The sequence below is a fragment of the Xyrauchen texanus genome, chromosome 43 (genome assembly GCF_025860055.1).
Source record: "Xyrauchen texanus isolate HMW12.3.18 chromosome 43, RBS_HiC_50CHRs, whole genome shotgun sequence".
NCBI lineage: Eukaryota > Metazoa > Chordata > Actinopteri > Cypriniformes > Catostomidae > Xyrauchen > Xyrauchen texanus.
The window spans coordinates 21,085,051-21,097,768 of NC_068318.1; the positions used below are offsets into that span (position 1 = coordinate 21,085,051).

At 36.5% G+C, this 12,718-nt stretch overlaps 1 protein-coding gene across 18 annotated transcripts in view; it reads left to right on the forward strand.

Moving 5' to 3' along the window:
* Window positions 1-12,718, forward strand: part of picalma (phosphatidylinositol binding clathrin assembly protein a) — a 54,642-nt gene that overhangs the window by 15,655 nt on the left and 26,269 nt on the right. For all 18 annotated transcript variants that reach the window (XM_052115872.1, XM_052115878.1, XM_052115873.1 and 15 more), the window contains exons 3-6: window positions 7,872-8,014; window positions 9,765-9,840; window positions 12,084-12,186; window positions 12,541-12,634. In XM_052115872.1, the coding sequence (XP_051971832.1) occupies window positions 7,872-8,014; window positions 9,765-9,840; window positions 12,084-12,186; window positions 12,541-12,634 (416 nt within the window). The remainder of the gene's footprint in view (window positions 1-7,871; window positions 8,015-9,764; window positions 9,841-12,083; window positions 12,187-12,540; window positions 12,635-12,718) is intronic.

The following is a 12,718-nucleotide window of genomic DNA, read 5'->3' on the forward strand; positions in this document are numbered from 1 at the left end:
TTTGTGTGAGGAAACTTTCAATCATTTAAATATTTGTACATGATATTTGAAAGCTAAAATTGGTCATTAGTGTTTTTTGGTGTCTTTTACTGTCCATTCAGTATAGGCTGCAGATACACTCAAAAGTCTTTGTTTACTGTGTTTAAGTGACGCAGAGCAGGCTGCTGTCTTCTATCTGCCGGCGAGTTAAAGCCTTCGAATCAGGGTAGCAATCATTCACTTAATGGTTTCCTGTCCTCTGCCCTCACAAATGTCTCTGCCTGAAGTGGAACAGAGCCCTGATGGAGAAATATACTCCTGTTTGCCTCACTCTCCTCCATTGATGTTCGTTTCTACCTGCTTTTCAATCCATTTTTTTCAGCCTGTTCTCGGTCTGTCTTGTTGCATCCTGCCCCCTAACTTCAAAAGCCAGAGAGTCTAAATATCTCAGTCATCAGCCTGTTTTGTGATTTGAGTGTTTTGGCAATTTGTGTTGATTCAGTCTCCTGATGTGAACTGTAGGAAGTTGGTTTAACCCTGTTCTCCGGTCCTTCTCCATGAGAATGGCTTCAGAAGGCTGGGGACATGTTATTCCTTATTGATCGCTGCTGATAAAATGGCACAAACCAGTTGAAGATGGTTAGCAGGTCTCCAGGCCTGGCCAAGCTGGTTAGGCTGGTCTGTTGTGATGGTTTTAGAGGGATTTCCTATGTGCACTGGGTACATCTTGGTTGTTTTTGCTTCCTCAGTTTTGTGAAGTAATTGATAGAGGAACAGCTTATATTTATCTTGAAAACTATTCTAATATATACATTTCAATCTTTAAGCGTAAGGCTTATATCAAAAGTTTTAAGATGGTGAGAAACAAATTCAGTTAGGTGTGTCCAAATGCTTGGTAGTGTGTGTATGCCCGTATGCAGCCCCAACCCATTGCTAACATTGACATCAATGTCCTTTTGAAATCAAAAGTTAATTGACAGCCAACAGTTTCCCTGGTTAATTATTGATGTTAGTCCTGCTCTCCTGGAATGATGCTTCATATGGTTTTGCAAATGCATTATGCAACCACAAGGAAACAGACATTTAGTGGTGTTGTTTTGCATGTCTCAAAAGCTAGGTCAATGTATGAATGAGTATTTAAGACAGTCATCATTAAATATACTGTATAGGTTACATGTTTTTTCATAGTATTAATCTGTTTTTCATATGTTTAGAAGCAAACACATCAAGATTGAATATGAGCCTTTTCCTTCAATATATTTTATGAATGAAAACGAAGTTAGTATGATATTAATCTAGAAGAACACTGCCACTACACATTTTGGCATTATTTACCCTGCAGTCATTTCAGATAATGCACATAAATATCAGCACGTTGTGGTTCTTTTTTTGTATAATTAGGTTAAGATTTACATTTTATAGACCCCAAGCTTGACTAAGTGTTTGGGCTGGTCTAGATGAAAAAAGGGGCTATTTTTTTTACAATGAATTTATGAGTCTGTGCAGACAATATTTCTAAAGTGTAAACCTTATGAAATTGTGTGCAGTGTGATTTCAGATCGGATGTCCATGGTTTTTTGTAAATTATGCGCGTCTGGAGCTTGTCAAGTGTAACGTTATCTAAGATACGACATCATGTACACTTTAAATGTCTGTGTTAATGTATCGCATGAGTCACACATGATTCTCATGTTTGATTTATTTATAGCCTAAACCTGAGCACGATGTTAAATTCCTGACTTGAAGTGAGGATTTCACATAGGGCTTTGTCTAGCCATCTCTTAAAGTTGACCACAATTATATTCACATCAGCGATTCAGGTGATTATCTATAAAGGTTTAAATGCGCTATATAATATTCATCTATTCGGAATATTCCTGCTTATGTAAAACAAAGAAAAAGTATTTTTTTCTTGTTCTTTAAACAGTGCTAAATTTGAGAATAAGTGTTCTTGAGCTTTGAGAAGGCGCTGTATAAATTTAACATTATTATTATTATTATTATGATTATTATTATTATTATTTAACTAAATAATGGTGTCCTATCGTAAAAATTCCAGATAGACTTATGGAACTTTTACCTGTTTGTAGGCTATATTAATTTATTATACTTCTTTTAATGCTTGAATTTGTATTTATTATTCACTGCAAAATGTGTACTTGACATTTATCTTGACACCTGACTCCAGAATAATGTTTTTATACATGATCAAACGAATGAAAATTCTGTTTCAGGCAGATATTAATATCAAAAATACCAGGAGAAACCAAAGTTAACAACATATTCCACATTTAATGTAGCCTACAAATTCAGCTTCATCTTGTAAGAAAAAAATATATATTTAATTTAAAATGTTATTATTATTCTGAAAATGCTTACACAAGGCATATTGTATTAATAGAATCTATAAACGTAAGAGTAACATTTAAAAATGGGCGTTTCATTGAGTTTTAACGCACTTCGGTTCGATCCGTGTACAGTGACGGATACAGATAATTTTGTCATATCAACAAATACAGATAATGACTTCGCTGCACACCCCTAATGTAAACAAAACCAAGAGAGCTGACCTGCTGACTTAAGTTGTTACTGTAACTCAAATTACATTATAAAAAAAAAATACTTTCATTGTCAAATGGTGAAAAATTTCATATCATAGGTAAACGATAATATTATAATTACAAATTCTGTTTATTCTCTTGTGTTTTGAAATTTTTTATAATTTGTTTTTTTTGCATATAATTTTGAATTACTATTCTTGTTTATATCCAGAAACCTTATTACAAACTTTTAATATTTAGTTAAAGTTGTGAATCAGGCCCCAGATTCCAATACTTCTTGAGAAATACCAGGTCACATGACTTGAGAATTTTGTTGCTGGTCATCATATGACTATCACATGTTTGCATTTGTTACCATTATAGCCCCATCATGTCTATCTCCATTCTAGAAAGATAGAGATACAGGCAGTATGGGCTGAGACCGACAGGGTGGGTCTTGACTAAGAAAGAGTATTAAAGATCTCTCATTTTGATTTTAAAATCTGCTTGTTGGCTTCAAGTATGGCAGTGTACAGTAAACCCAGCAGTGCTCAGTTACCTTACTTAGGGTGCTAACACCATCTAACATTGACTCTGCTGTCTGCTTGCTTTGATCTTTGGTTAGAGCCCTGTGGACATGTGCATTCGTAGAGCCATCATGTTCTGAACAGGCAATTTGTCTTGGCTCTGAAAAGTCTTTTGTTGTCACATGGCCAGGCCTTTGTGCATGTTTAAATGGTGGATGTTATCTGTAAAAGAGAGGGCATTCTGTAGACCACCCATGTTTGCTGTGTTAATGAACGCAGCATATTTCCACATCCCCACTTCAAAAGACTACGCACTAATATTGGTGGCAATGAGTTGGGGCGTTGTTTGTTACTCTTGTTTCTTTGAAATGTTCTGAAGTGGAAGTTGTTTTTGCCTCATTCATTAAAGGAACGTTTAACATAAAATTTATATTCTGTAATTTTTACCCATTCCCAGGGGTTTTTCCTGGCTCAAAATGAGGCGGAGGTGGTACCATACTGATTAAAAAAAAAGGAACGTTAAAAACACGTAAACGATGGCTTTGCATTAATACAATCCTAATGACCTGGCAACTGAATACTAGTGTTAGTTTTGCCAGCTGTTTTTTAATTTAGTCTTAGTGCTGTGTCAAATGTCCTTTTTAGTTTTTATCATACTTAGTCAACCTTATCCTATATATTTTAGTTTTTTTAAGTCAAGTTTTAGTTGACAAAGGCTGGGCATTTTAATGTAGTTTTAGTCAATGAAAACCGTTGACATTTTTAGCCATAAGAGTATTATTGATAAGCATTTGTCAATCTAGTCTATCCAAAACTCTCTCTCTCTCTCTCTCTCTATATATATATATATATATATATATATATATATATATATATATATAATATATTTTAGAGGTCGACTGATATTGGTTTTTTCAGGCCGATGCCGATCTTTTGAAATCCGGGCCGACCGATTTATGCTGCCGATTTATTTTGGCCGATATGTGCTTGTTTTTAACATTTGTTGAACACTTGACCAATCTGCACTTGTACACTTAAATAAAAAATGTATAAACATATTGTATAAATATTGTATAACAAATATATTAAATAAACAAAGCAGGTGTTACGAACTGCTCCAAGACACGAAGGTTGAGATCCAAATGCAGCTTTAATTAAGGGGCAATCCAAACACGAAATCCAATATTCAGAGCATCCAAGAGAAGCACAGGCATAACTAGGGATGGGTATCGTTAAGGTTTTAATGGTATTACTATTACCGATAGTGCTTATCGATCCGGTGCTTTAATCGGTATTCTTAACGGTTCTTTTTGTTTTATATATATAATATATAATATATAATATATATATATATATATATATATATATATATATATATATATATATATATATATATATATATATATATATATATATATATATATAATATATAATATATATATTACACAAAGATAAACGTTATATAGGCACAGTGATTTAATTTCAGGAAGGTCTACTAACATTACTGTTCAGGTGTGGTCTAAAAAGAAATCTAATAAAGTAATCAATTGTAAAATAACACTGCATAGTTTATCACAGATAGATTAATGCTTATTAATGCAGAAGTTATTCATTCAAGAGCTGTAAGTGATTTTCTCTTTGCCTTTTGTTGTTTGATTCGCAGTAATGGTTCAATCGTCAGCATGTTTATTAGACTGCTTCCCCTTTAAGACTGAGTTCAGATCTAATAGACTCCTGATGCAGCATATTTTCTTCCAACTATTTCCATAACTACGTCCATTTAAGACATAAACTGTGTTTAAGTGAATTTTCAAGCTGGTCGTTTTGACATATTTTTGTGTATAGTTGATCATTTAGATGCGCACATGAAACCCAAAGTAGCCTGTACTTTGCTTGTCTCTTTGCGGTGTGTTTCGGAGCGCGCGCCGCCTTGGGAACTGTATCTCTTGCGCTCTTTTTATTATTAAACGCGTCCCGCAATTTAGCAACAATAGCTAGACTGCATTTTACAACAATCACCGATCGTGCTGATTCTGATGTTAAGTTTGAGTTTTAGGGAGAAATGTCAGTGCACCGCTGTGAAGGGAAGGAAGTTGTGCTAGACAGAATGCGGCTTATGTATAAATATTCTTTTTATAATCTTTGGAAGGCGAAATATAAAATAAAATCAGACTAATATCACAGATCTAAACTAGGCTATGTTTGAATGTTTAGTTCTGTTCTCTGTCGTCACTCATTAAGCAGGGCTCGTGTTGTGCTCGCTGTGGCACCGCTTGAGCTCTCTCTCTCTCTCTCTCTCTCTGACTGCAAATAGCTAAATTGCGTCACAGACAAATGGTTTCATATTATTATTATACATAGAAATGGCTGGCGAGATAAAATAACTTTCTCTTTTATAGCAATAATAAATGTATTTTCTTAATTTCTCCAGTACCGACAGCAGAACCGAGAACGTCCGAGCTTACCAAAGCCAGTCCTTCAATAGCCTATAGTGCATTGGTATCTTTTTTTATTACTCATTTCTCTGCATTGAGTGACAACCCTCTCAAATAAAAGACATACAAACAGAACAATTAAAAGTCTCAGATTCACTGTCTGTAATTGCAAAATTCTTGCTTACTTATTGTGACATGATAGCAACCCTTCTGCTGTGATAATGCAACTTCAACTACGCTATCAATATCCAAAGTAGCCGAACGACATCTCGTTTGTCGCGTTTTTTCTTGAAGTTGACAGTAACATATCAAAAGTTTTTAATGAAATATAAGAAGTTATACAAATTTAATCCTTACTGTTTTCTCCAAGGAACTTGGCTCATTCCTTAGGCACTGGATGAGGTCTGCTCACTCTGCTGGAAAATGACTCTAGGCGCAGCGTGCGTCGAACACGTGTTCCACAACAACACTAGGCTGCCCACAGATGCGCCTGCCTAATAATCGGCTTGATATACTTGGATATTGGCCAATGCCGATTATGTTAAAAAATGCAGATTAATCGGTCGACCTCTAAAATATATATATATATATATATATATATATAATTACACACACACATTTTATTGTTGTTGTCATTTTAGTGTTATTTTTCACATAAGATTGATCTCATCAATGATGCAACTTATTGCGAGCTGCAGACAAGGGAGGTGAGAGATGAGTGTCTCCTTGTTAGAGTGCACATCAGCCGGCAGAACTTTAAATCTCTCCCGGTCTCGACTCCCACTCAGATTGGGTCACTTCCGCGACTGACTCAGAGAATGACAGTTTTGGAGTTTGCGCTTATTTACATGTCACACTCCCGTATTATATGAGCTTTAATTAAGGATGAAATGAAGATATATCGCCAAGCTGTGATCAGTGTTTCTATCAGACACTTGAGTTGCAGCGCTCCTCGTGTATCATCATTTTAGTTTTATATGATCTCCTGTTATGTTAATAAATGACATGAAGCGACTATTCGACAACAGAATTTTTTTATTATTATTATTATCGCTGAGATTTGCTGTTACAAATGACAATCCACCGAGTGCAATGCTTATTAATGTTTTCCATGAAGACACCCACCAGAGTTTTGTAGACAGGCGGAGGCGAGTAAAATTTCTACCTTTTCCAAAAAAAAAAAAAAAAACCCTGCCCATTCTAAACCCTTGACTTGTTTTCTTTCTTGTTTTCCATGCAAATACAAAAAGATCCATGGACATCACTGCTTCTCTCATGATCTTTAATGAATGTGACAAGCAGAGCAACTAGGGAGGATGTCAAGAATCTTCTTTTAATTCTAGAAATCATAAGCGACTTTGAAGATTATGCTACATCAAATCTGATTCCCAGGAGGCAGGCTGTGGTGTTTACCCTCGATGGGTTCCAGTGTGTGGGAGGCTTCATGAATAGCACAATAATCCGCAGCCCTGAAAGAGTCTTGCAGTGTCTGTGGTGTAGAGAGTGCCTTGAGGGATCTCTCTCTCTCTGAGCGCAGATGGCTGTGGAGTTCAGCCAAAGACCTAATAAAAGCACTCGATATCAATGCATGTCTCTCACTCGCACAATGTCAGCGCTGCCTGAATGCTAACTCTTTGACACCTTAGCGTAACTCCAACCACACCGCTAACCAGCGGTTGGAAATATTGTCCAATTTTTCGCTAAATGGGTTAGTCACCTCAACTAGATGTTGCTAAATGGGTAACTATGGCAAACGTGTTGGGAAAAAAGTATGAGGGCAAACGTGATTTGTACACTTTTTACCATGTGTAACATTAGCGTGAAATAACTTTTGTTTACCCTCAATGAAAGCAAAATGCTTCCACAAAGCAGCCAAATCAAAGCCAATCAGAACACATTTGATGTTTAGCCTATATATAGTTACGTGGTTTGGGATTGAACCAGTGAGATTTTTCTGTGATCTGGATTACCCAGAACTATGTGACATTGGTTAGTTCAAAAACTCAGATTAAAGTGAAATGGCAACGTGTTTTATCTTCCGTAATATGAAATATTTTTGAGTGAAACAGGATAATTATGAGAAAACAAATGTAGATCTATAATTTTTCCATTTGGAATTGATTGATTGTGAGCAGTGCTCTCAATGAGGTTAAGTGATTTGAGATGTTTAGAATAATATGGACTGAATAACTGTTCACAATAAGACCAGGAATGTGTATTAATGAATTGGGTCATATTGTTTTGTATGAGAACCTAGAAGGGTTAAAACAAATGGTAACAAATGAAAAATGTTTAGTTAGTTCCACTATTTAGGGCACATAAAAATGCACTGCATTGCTGACAGTTTGATTTATCAACACGCTGACCTCATAAACCCCCTCTCTCACCAGATCTGATCCACTGCACCAATGAGATGAATGTGAACATCCCTCAGCTGGCCGACACGCTGTTCGAGCGCACCGCCAACACCAGCTGGGTGGTCGTGTTCAAATCCCTTATCACCACACACCACCTAATGGTCTATGGCAATGAGGTCAGGCTACAAACATGCACACACACTCTTGTACACTCATTTTTCCTTTAGACTAGGCTATAACAGAGCTTAACTATAATTTTCTTTCTGGTGGTTCAGTTGGGATAGTAGTTCAGATTTGTACTTTTTACCCAAAAAAGTACTTTTTTTTTTATTTTTATTCAACCAATCTCAAAGTATATTCAGGACATTACTGATGTAAAAAACAGCCCCATCACTATTTGAAAAAAGTAATTTTTGATCAAATCTAGACAGGCCCATTTCAAGCAGCCATCACTCCCAATACCTTATCCTTGAATAATCATGCTAAATTGCTAATTTGGTACTAGAAAAACACTTACCATTATATCAAACACTGCTGAAAGCTGTTTGGTTTGTAAATGAAGCTTAACATTGTCTTTGTGTTTTTTTTGAGTTGCCACAGTATGCAATAGTTTGGCATGTCTTAAGGTCAATATTAGGTCAAAAATGGCAAAAAAGAATCTGCTTTCTCTTTGTCAGTCAATCACTGTTTTGAGGAATGAAGGCAATGCTTGAAAATTCCAAAAAAAACAAACTGAAGATTTCATACAAAGGTGTCCTCAAAGACTATGGACAACTGGCTCTAACAAGGACAGAAAGAGATTTGGAAGTCCAGATGTACAACTAAACAAGAGGATAAGTACATCAGAGTTTCTAGTTTGAGAAATAGATGCCTCACATGTCCTCAGCTGACAGCTTCATTGAATTCTACCCGCTCAACACCAGTTTCATGTACAACAGTAAAGAGAAGACTCAGGGGTGCAGGCCTCATGGGAAGAATTGCAAAAAAAAGGCACTTTTGAAACAGAAAAACAAAATGCAGACATTCAACAACAGATAATTGGAAAAGAGTGTTGTGGATCTTAACCCCATTGAGCATTTGTGGGATCATCTAGACCGTAAGGTGCGTGATAAGTGCCCGACCAGACAGCCACATCTATGGCAAGTGCTACAGGAAGTGTGGGGTGAAATGTCACCTGAGTATCTGGACAAACTGACAGTTAAAATGCCAAGGATTTGCAAAGCTGTCATAGCTGCATGTGGAGGAATTTTTTGATGAGAAATCTTTGAAGTAGTTTAAGAAGTTCTTAACTTTGTTCCTGTGTAGTACGTTTTTATGTTATTAATGTCCTGACTATACATTGTGATCAGCTGAATGCCACTTTGGTGAATAAAAGTACCAATTTCTTTCCATAAGAGCAAAATCTGTACATTATTCCAAACTTTTGGCCACCAGTGTATGTGTGTAGTGAATTTTTTTTAAATAATATTTTCTATAATATACAGAGAATACATTTAATATTTACAGTACATATACATTAAAATGACAAATAACAAATATTTAAGCTGGCAAAGCATATAAATTCACAAACAGCAAATCATTGAGATGGAAGAATATAAACTTTGGTCCAAATACGGCAAGTGACCGTTTTGTTAACTGGCTCGAAACAATCACATTGGTCACATGCCATCCTTATTGTTAAGCTTAGTATAGCCTGACTAAACAAATCCAGGCTCAACTCAGACTTATTGTTGGCATTTTCAGCAGAGTTTAATCTAGGTATTTTTTTTAGGGCTCAAGCTTAAGTAGTTAAACTTGCACATCTGCTTCATTCAATCATTCATTTATACCCTTGTGGCTTTGACAGTACTGTTTAGTTATTTGCATGGTGACTAACTTCATAATAAATCAGTTAAAATCCAAACTCTTTGTCCTTCATGTTTACAGAGATTTGTACAATATCTGGCCTCCAGGAACACATTATTCAACCTCAGTAATTTTTTGGACAAAAGTGGGTTACAAGGTAGGTGCTTTCAGGCCAACACTTCATTAGTCATTCTGTTCTTCCAAACACATCCCAGCAGTGTCATCCATTTTCATGAGCATCCAAATGCAAGACAAACACAGACATGATGAATATTTGAGGCCACTTGAGATTTTCTCACTTTTTTATGTTAGTAATGGTGAGATGTGGTATTTCAAGGACTAGGCAGTGGAGGAATTTTGGATCTGTCTCTCTCTCTCTCTGTCTGTATGTCTCTCTCGCTCGCTGAACTCCTCCTTTGGGACCTGTTTGGCAACACAGCCAACTTTCAGCTAAAATAAAGCACTAGTGGGCTTATTTTCCCATGTTAACAAGCTGCCTGGCAGCCAGCACTCACAGGAGGAAGCTGGGGAATCAGTACAGCAAGCCTCCCTAGTTAAGAGTGTCTTTTAAGAAGGACGCTGGGCCTATTTTCTTAAAGTTACTTGACTTGATTAAAAGTTCCTTTTTCAGTTGTTCCCTTTTACCATACCTTAACATTTATATATATATATATATATATATAGAGTATATATATATATATATATATATATATATATATATATCTCTATATATATATATATATATATATATATATATATAGAGATATATATATATATATATATAGAGATATAGAGATAGATATATATATATAGAGATATATATATATATACCGTAATTTCCGGACTATTGAGCACACCTGAATATAAGCCGCACCCATTGATTTTTAAATAAAATATAATTTTAAACATAAATAAGCCGCACCTGTCTATAAGCCGCAGGTGCCTACCGGTACATTGAAACAAATGAACTTTACTCAGGCTTTAACGAAACACGGTGTGGCAGCGGGGGCGTGGTCAAGCGCCTGTCCGGGAGAGAAAAGCGGTAAGGGCGCTTACACCTGAGCTAAATTATGTCTAACACCGGTGTCTAATTTCAGTAAGCATGGGGAGAGCGGCATAAAAAGGCAGCAGCCACAGAGCTGAGAACGTGACACACGTCAGTCTAGTGTTGGCGCATAGAAGAATTGAGAAACTTTATAAAATTGATTGTAAACATTGCTGTGGCCATTAAAAGCCTTACCTGGAACGTCAAGTGCCCTGCTGAAAACTGTCACACTGGTGCCCGTGTGACAGTTTTCCCAAGAAGGACACGTGAAGCAGGGCACTTGAAATTAGACACCGGTGTTAGACATAATTTAGCGCAGGTGTAAGCGCCCTTACAGCTTTTTCTTGACCACGCCCCCGCTGCCACACACGGCTTGTAATAAAACATTTGCAGTAAACAGTAGCCTACCAAGAAAGTCATTGGTCACTATCTTCCTCGTCCTGTGCACTGAAACCACTGAAGTCATCTCCTTCGGTGTCAGAGTTGAATAGCCTCAGATTTAGTTGTCTTTTTGCACTGAGTCAATTCCTCACGCTGCTGTTTCCAACGTCTTATCATCGACTCATTAAGACCAAGCTCCCGTGCAGCAGCTCTATTTCCTTTTCAACAGCCAGATCAATCGCCTTCAACTTGAAAGCAGCATCATATGCGTTTCTCCATGTCTTTGCCATGGTGAGGGTGACAAAATTACTACCGTAATCAGAATGATGGGAAGTTTGAGCGCGCTCGATTTAATCTAAACAGTAAACAAAAAAAGTTGTTTTGACGTTAACCCGTTCGGCAATTTCATTGGTCTAATGAAAGCTTCACGCCGCCAAAAAACTGAGCACGTCACAGAATGTTTTTATTTTTTATTTTTTTTTTTATAAAATTTGAAAGCGGGAAAAATCCATATATTAGCCGCGTCATTGTATAAGCCGCGAGGTTCAAAGCGTGGAAAAAAGTTGTGGCTTATAGTCCGGAAATTACGGTGTGTGTATATATATATATATATATATATCTCTTTAATTTTTTTCAGAAACTGTAAAAATCAAGTTTATACATTGTTTAGCAGGAATATGACTAGCAGCATAAACTAGTATTCGTCACAGTGATCTGTCATATTTAGTACAGTCAGATGTACTGTAACTCTGGGGTTCTGTGTCTGGTGTGTTGTACTAAGTACTGTACACTATGAAAAGTTGAATGTTTGTTCTTCTCAGCCATGGAATGAGTCTAGATTATGTTGAACTGGTGGTTTCTGAATTCCACTAAAACATCAGTGACTCAAATTTTCTAATATCAGATAGTTCAGAGCTTGAGGGTCACTGTGACAGACAACATATTAAAAGACAGCGTGTTCTCTTCTCTTGTAGGATATGACATGTCCACTTTCATCCGGAGGTACAGTCGCTACCTGAACGAGAAGGCAGTCTCGTACAGACAAGTGGCTTTTGACTTCACGAAAGTAAAAAGAGGGTATGTCTGTTTTCTAATCCTTAAAGTTGAAGTGTGTAATTTTATGTCGAAATACTTTCTCGTGTCCAAGTTTAAAGTACGGAGTCAACTTTTCAGAGGTTGATTCCCCTAAAAGTGTAAAGATGGATCAAAACATTGCTCTGCGTTAGGACAACCAATGAAGTGAGTGTAGGGTGGGACTCATTGTTTTTGACCGATGGCAAATTGGGGGAGTGTTTGAGAAGTTGTTATCTTTTGCAAATTTCGAAATTGCAGTTACACACTTCATCTTTAAGTCTATCTGTCAATCAAAATTATTTAAGCACGTTAGCCAATAGAAAATTAGTTGTGTATTTACTACTTTTGTAATCAAAGGGCGGATGGTGTAATGAGAACCATGAGCACAGAGAAGCTACTAAAGACCATGCCCATTATCCAAAACCAGATGGACGCACTCCTCGACTTCAATGTGAGTTCATTATAACAAAAAGATACACTTAGCTTATTTACAAATAGCATTCGTCAATGGCTGTTTCTCTGTTTTTCATAATTT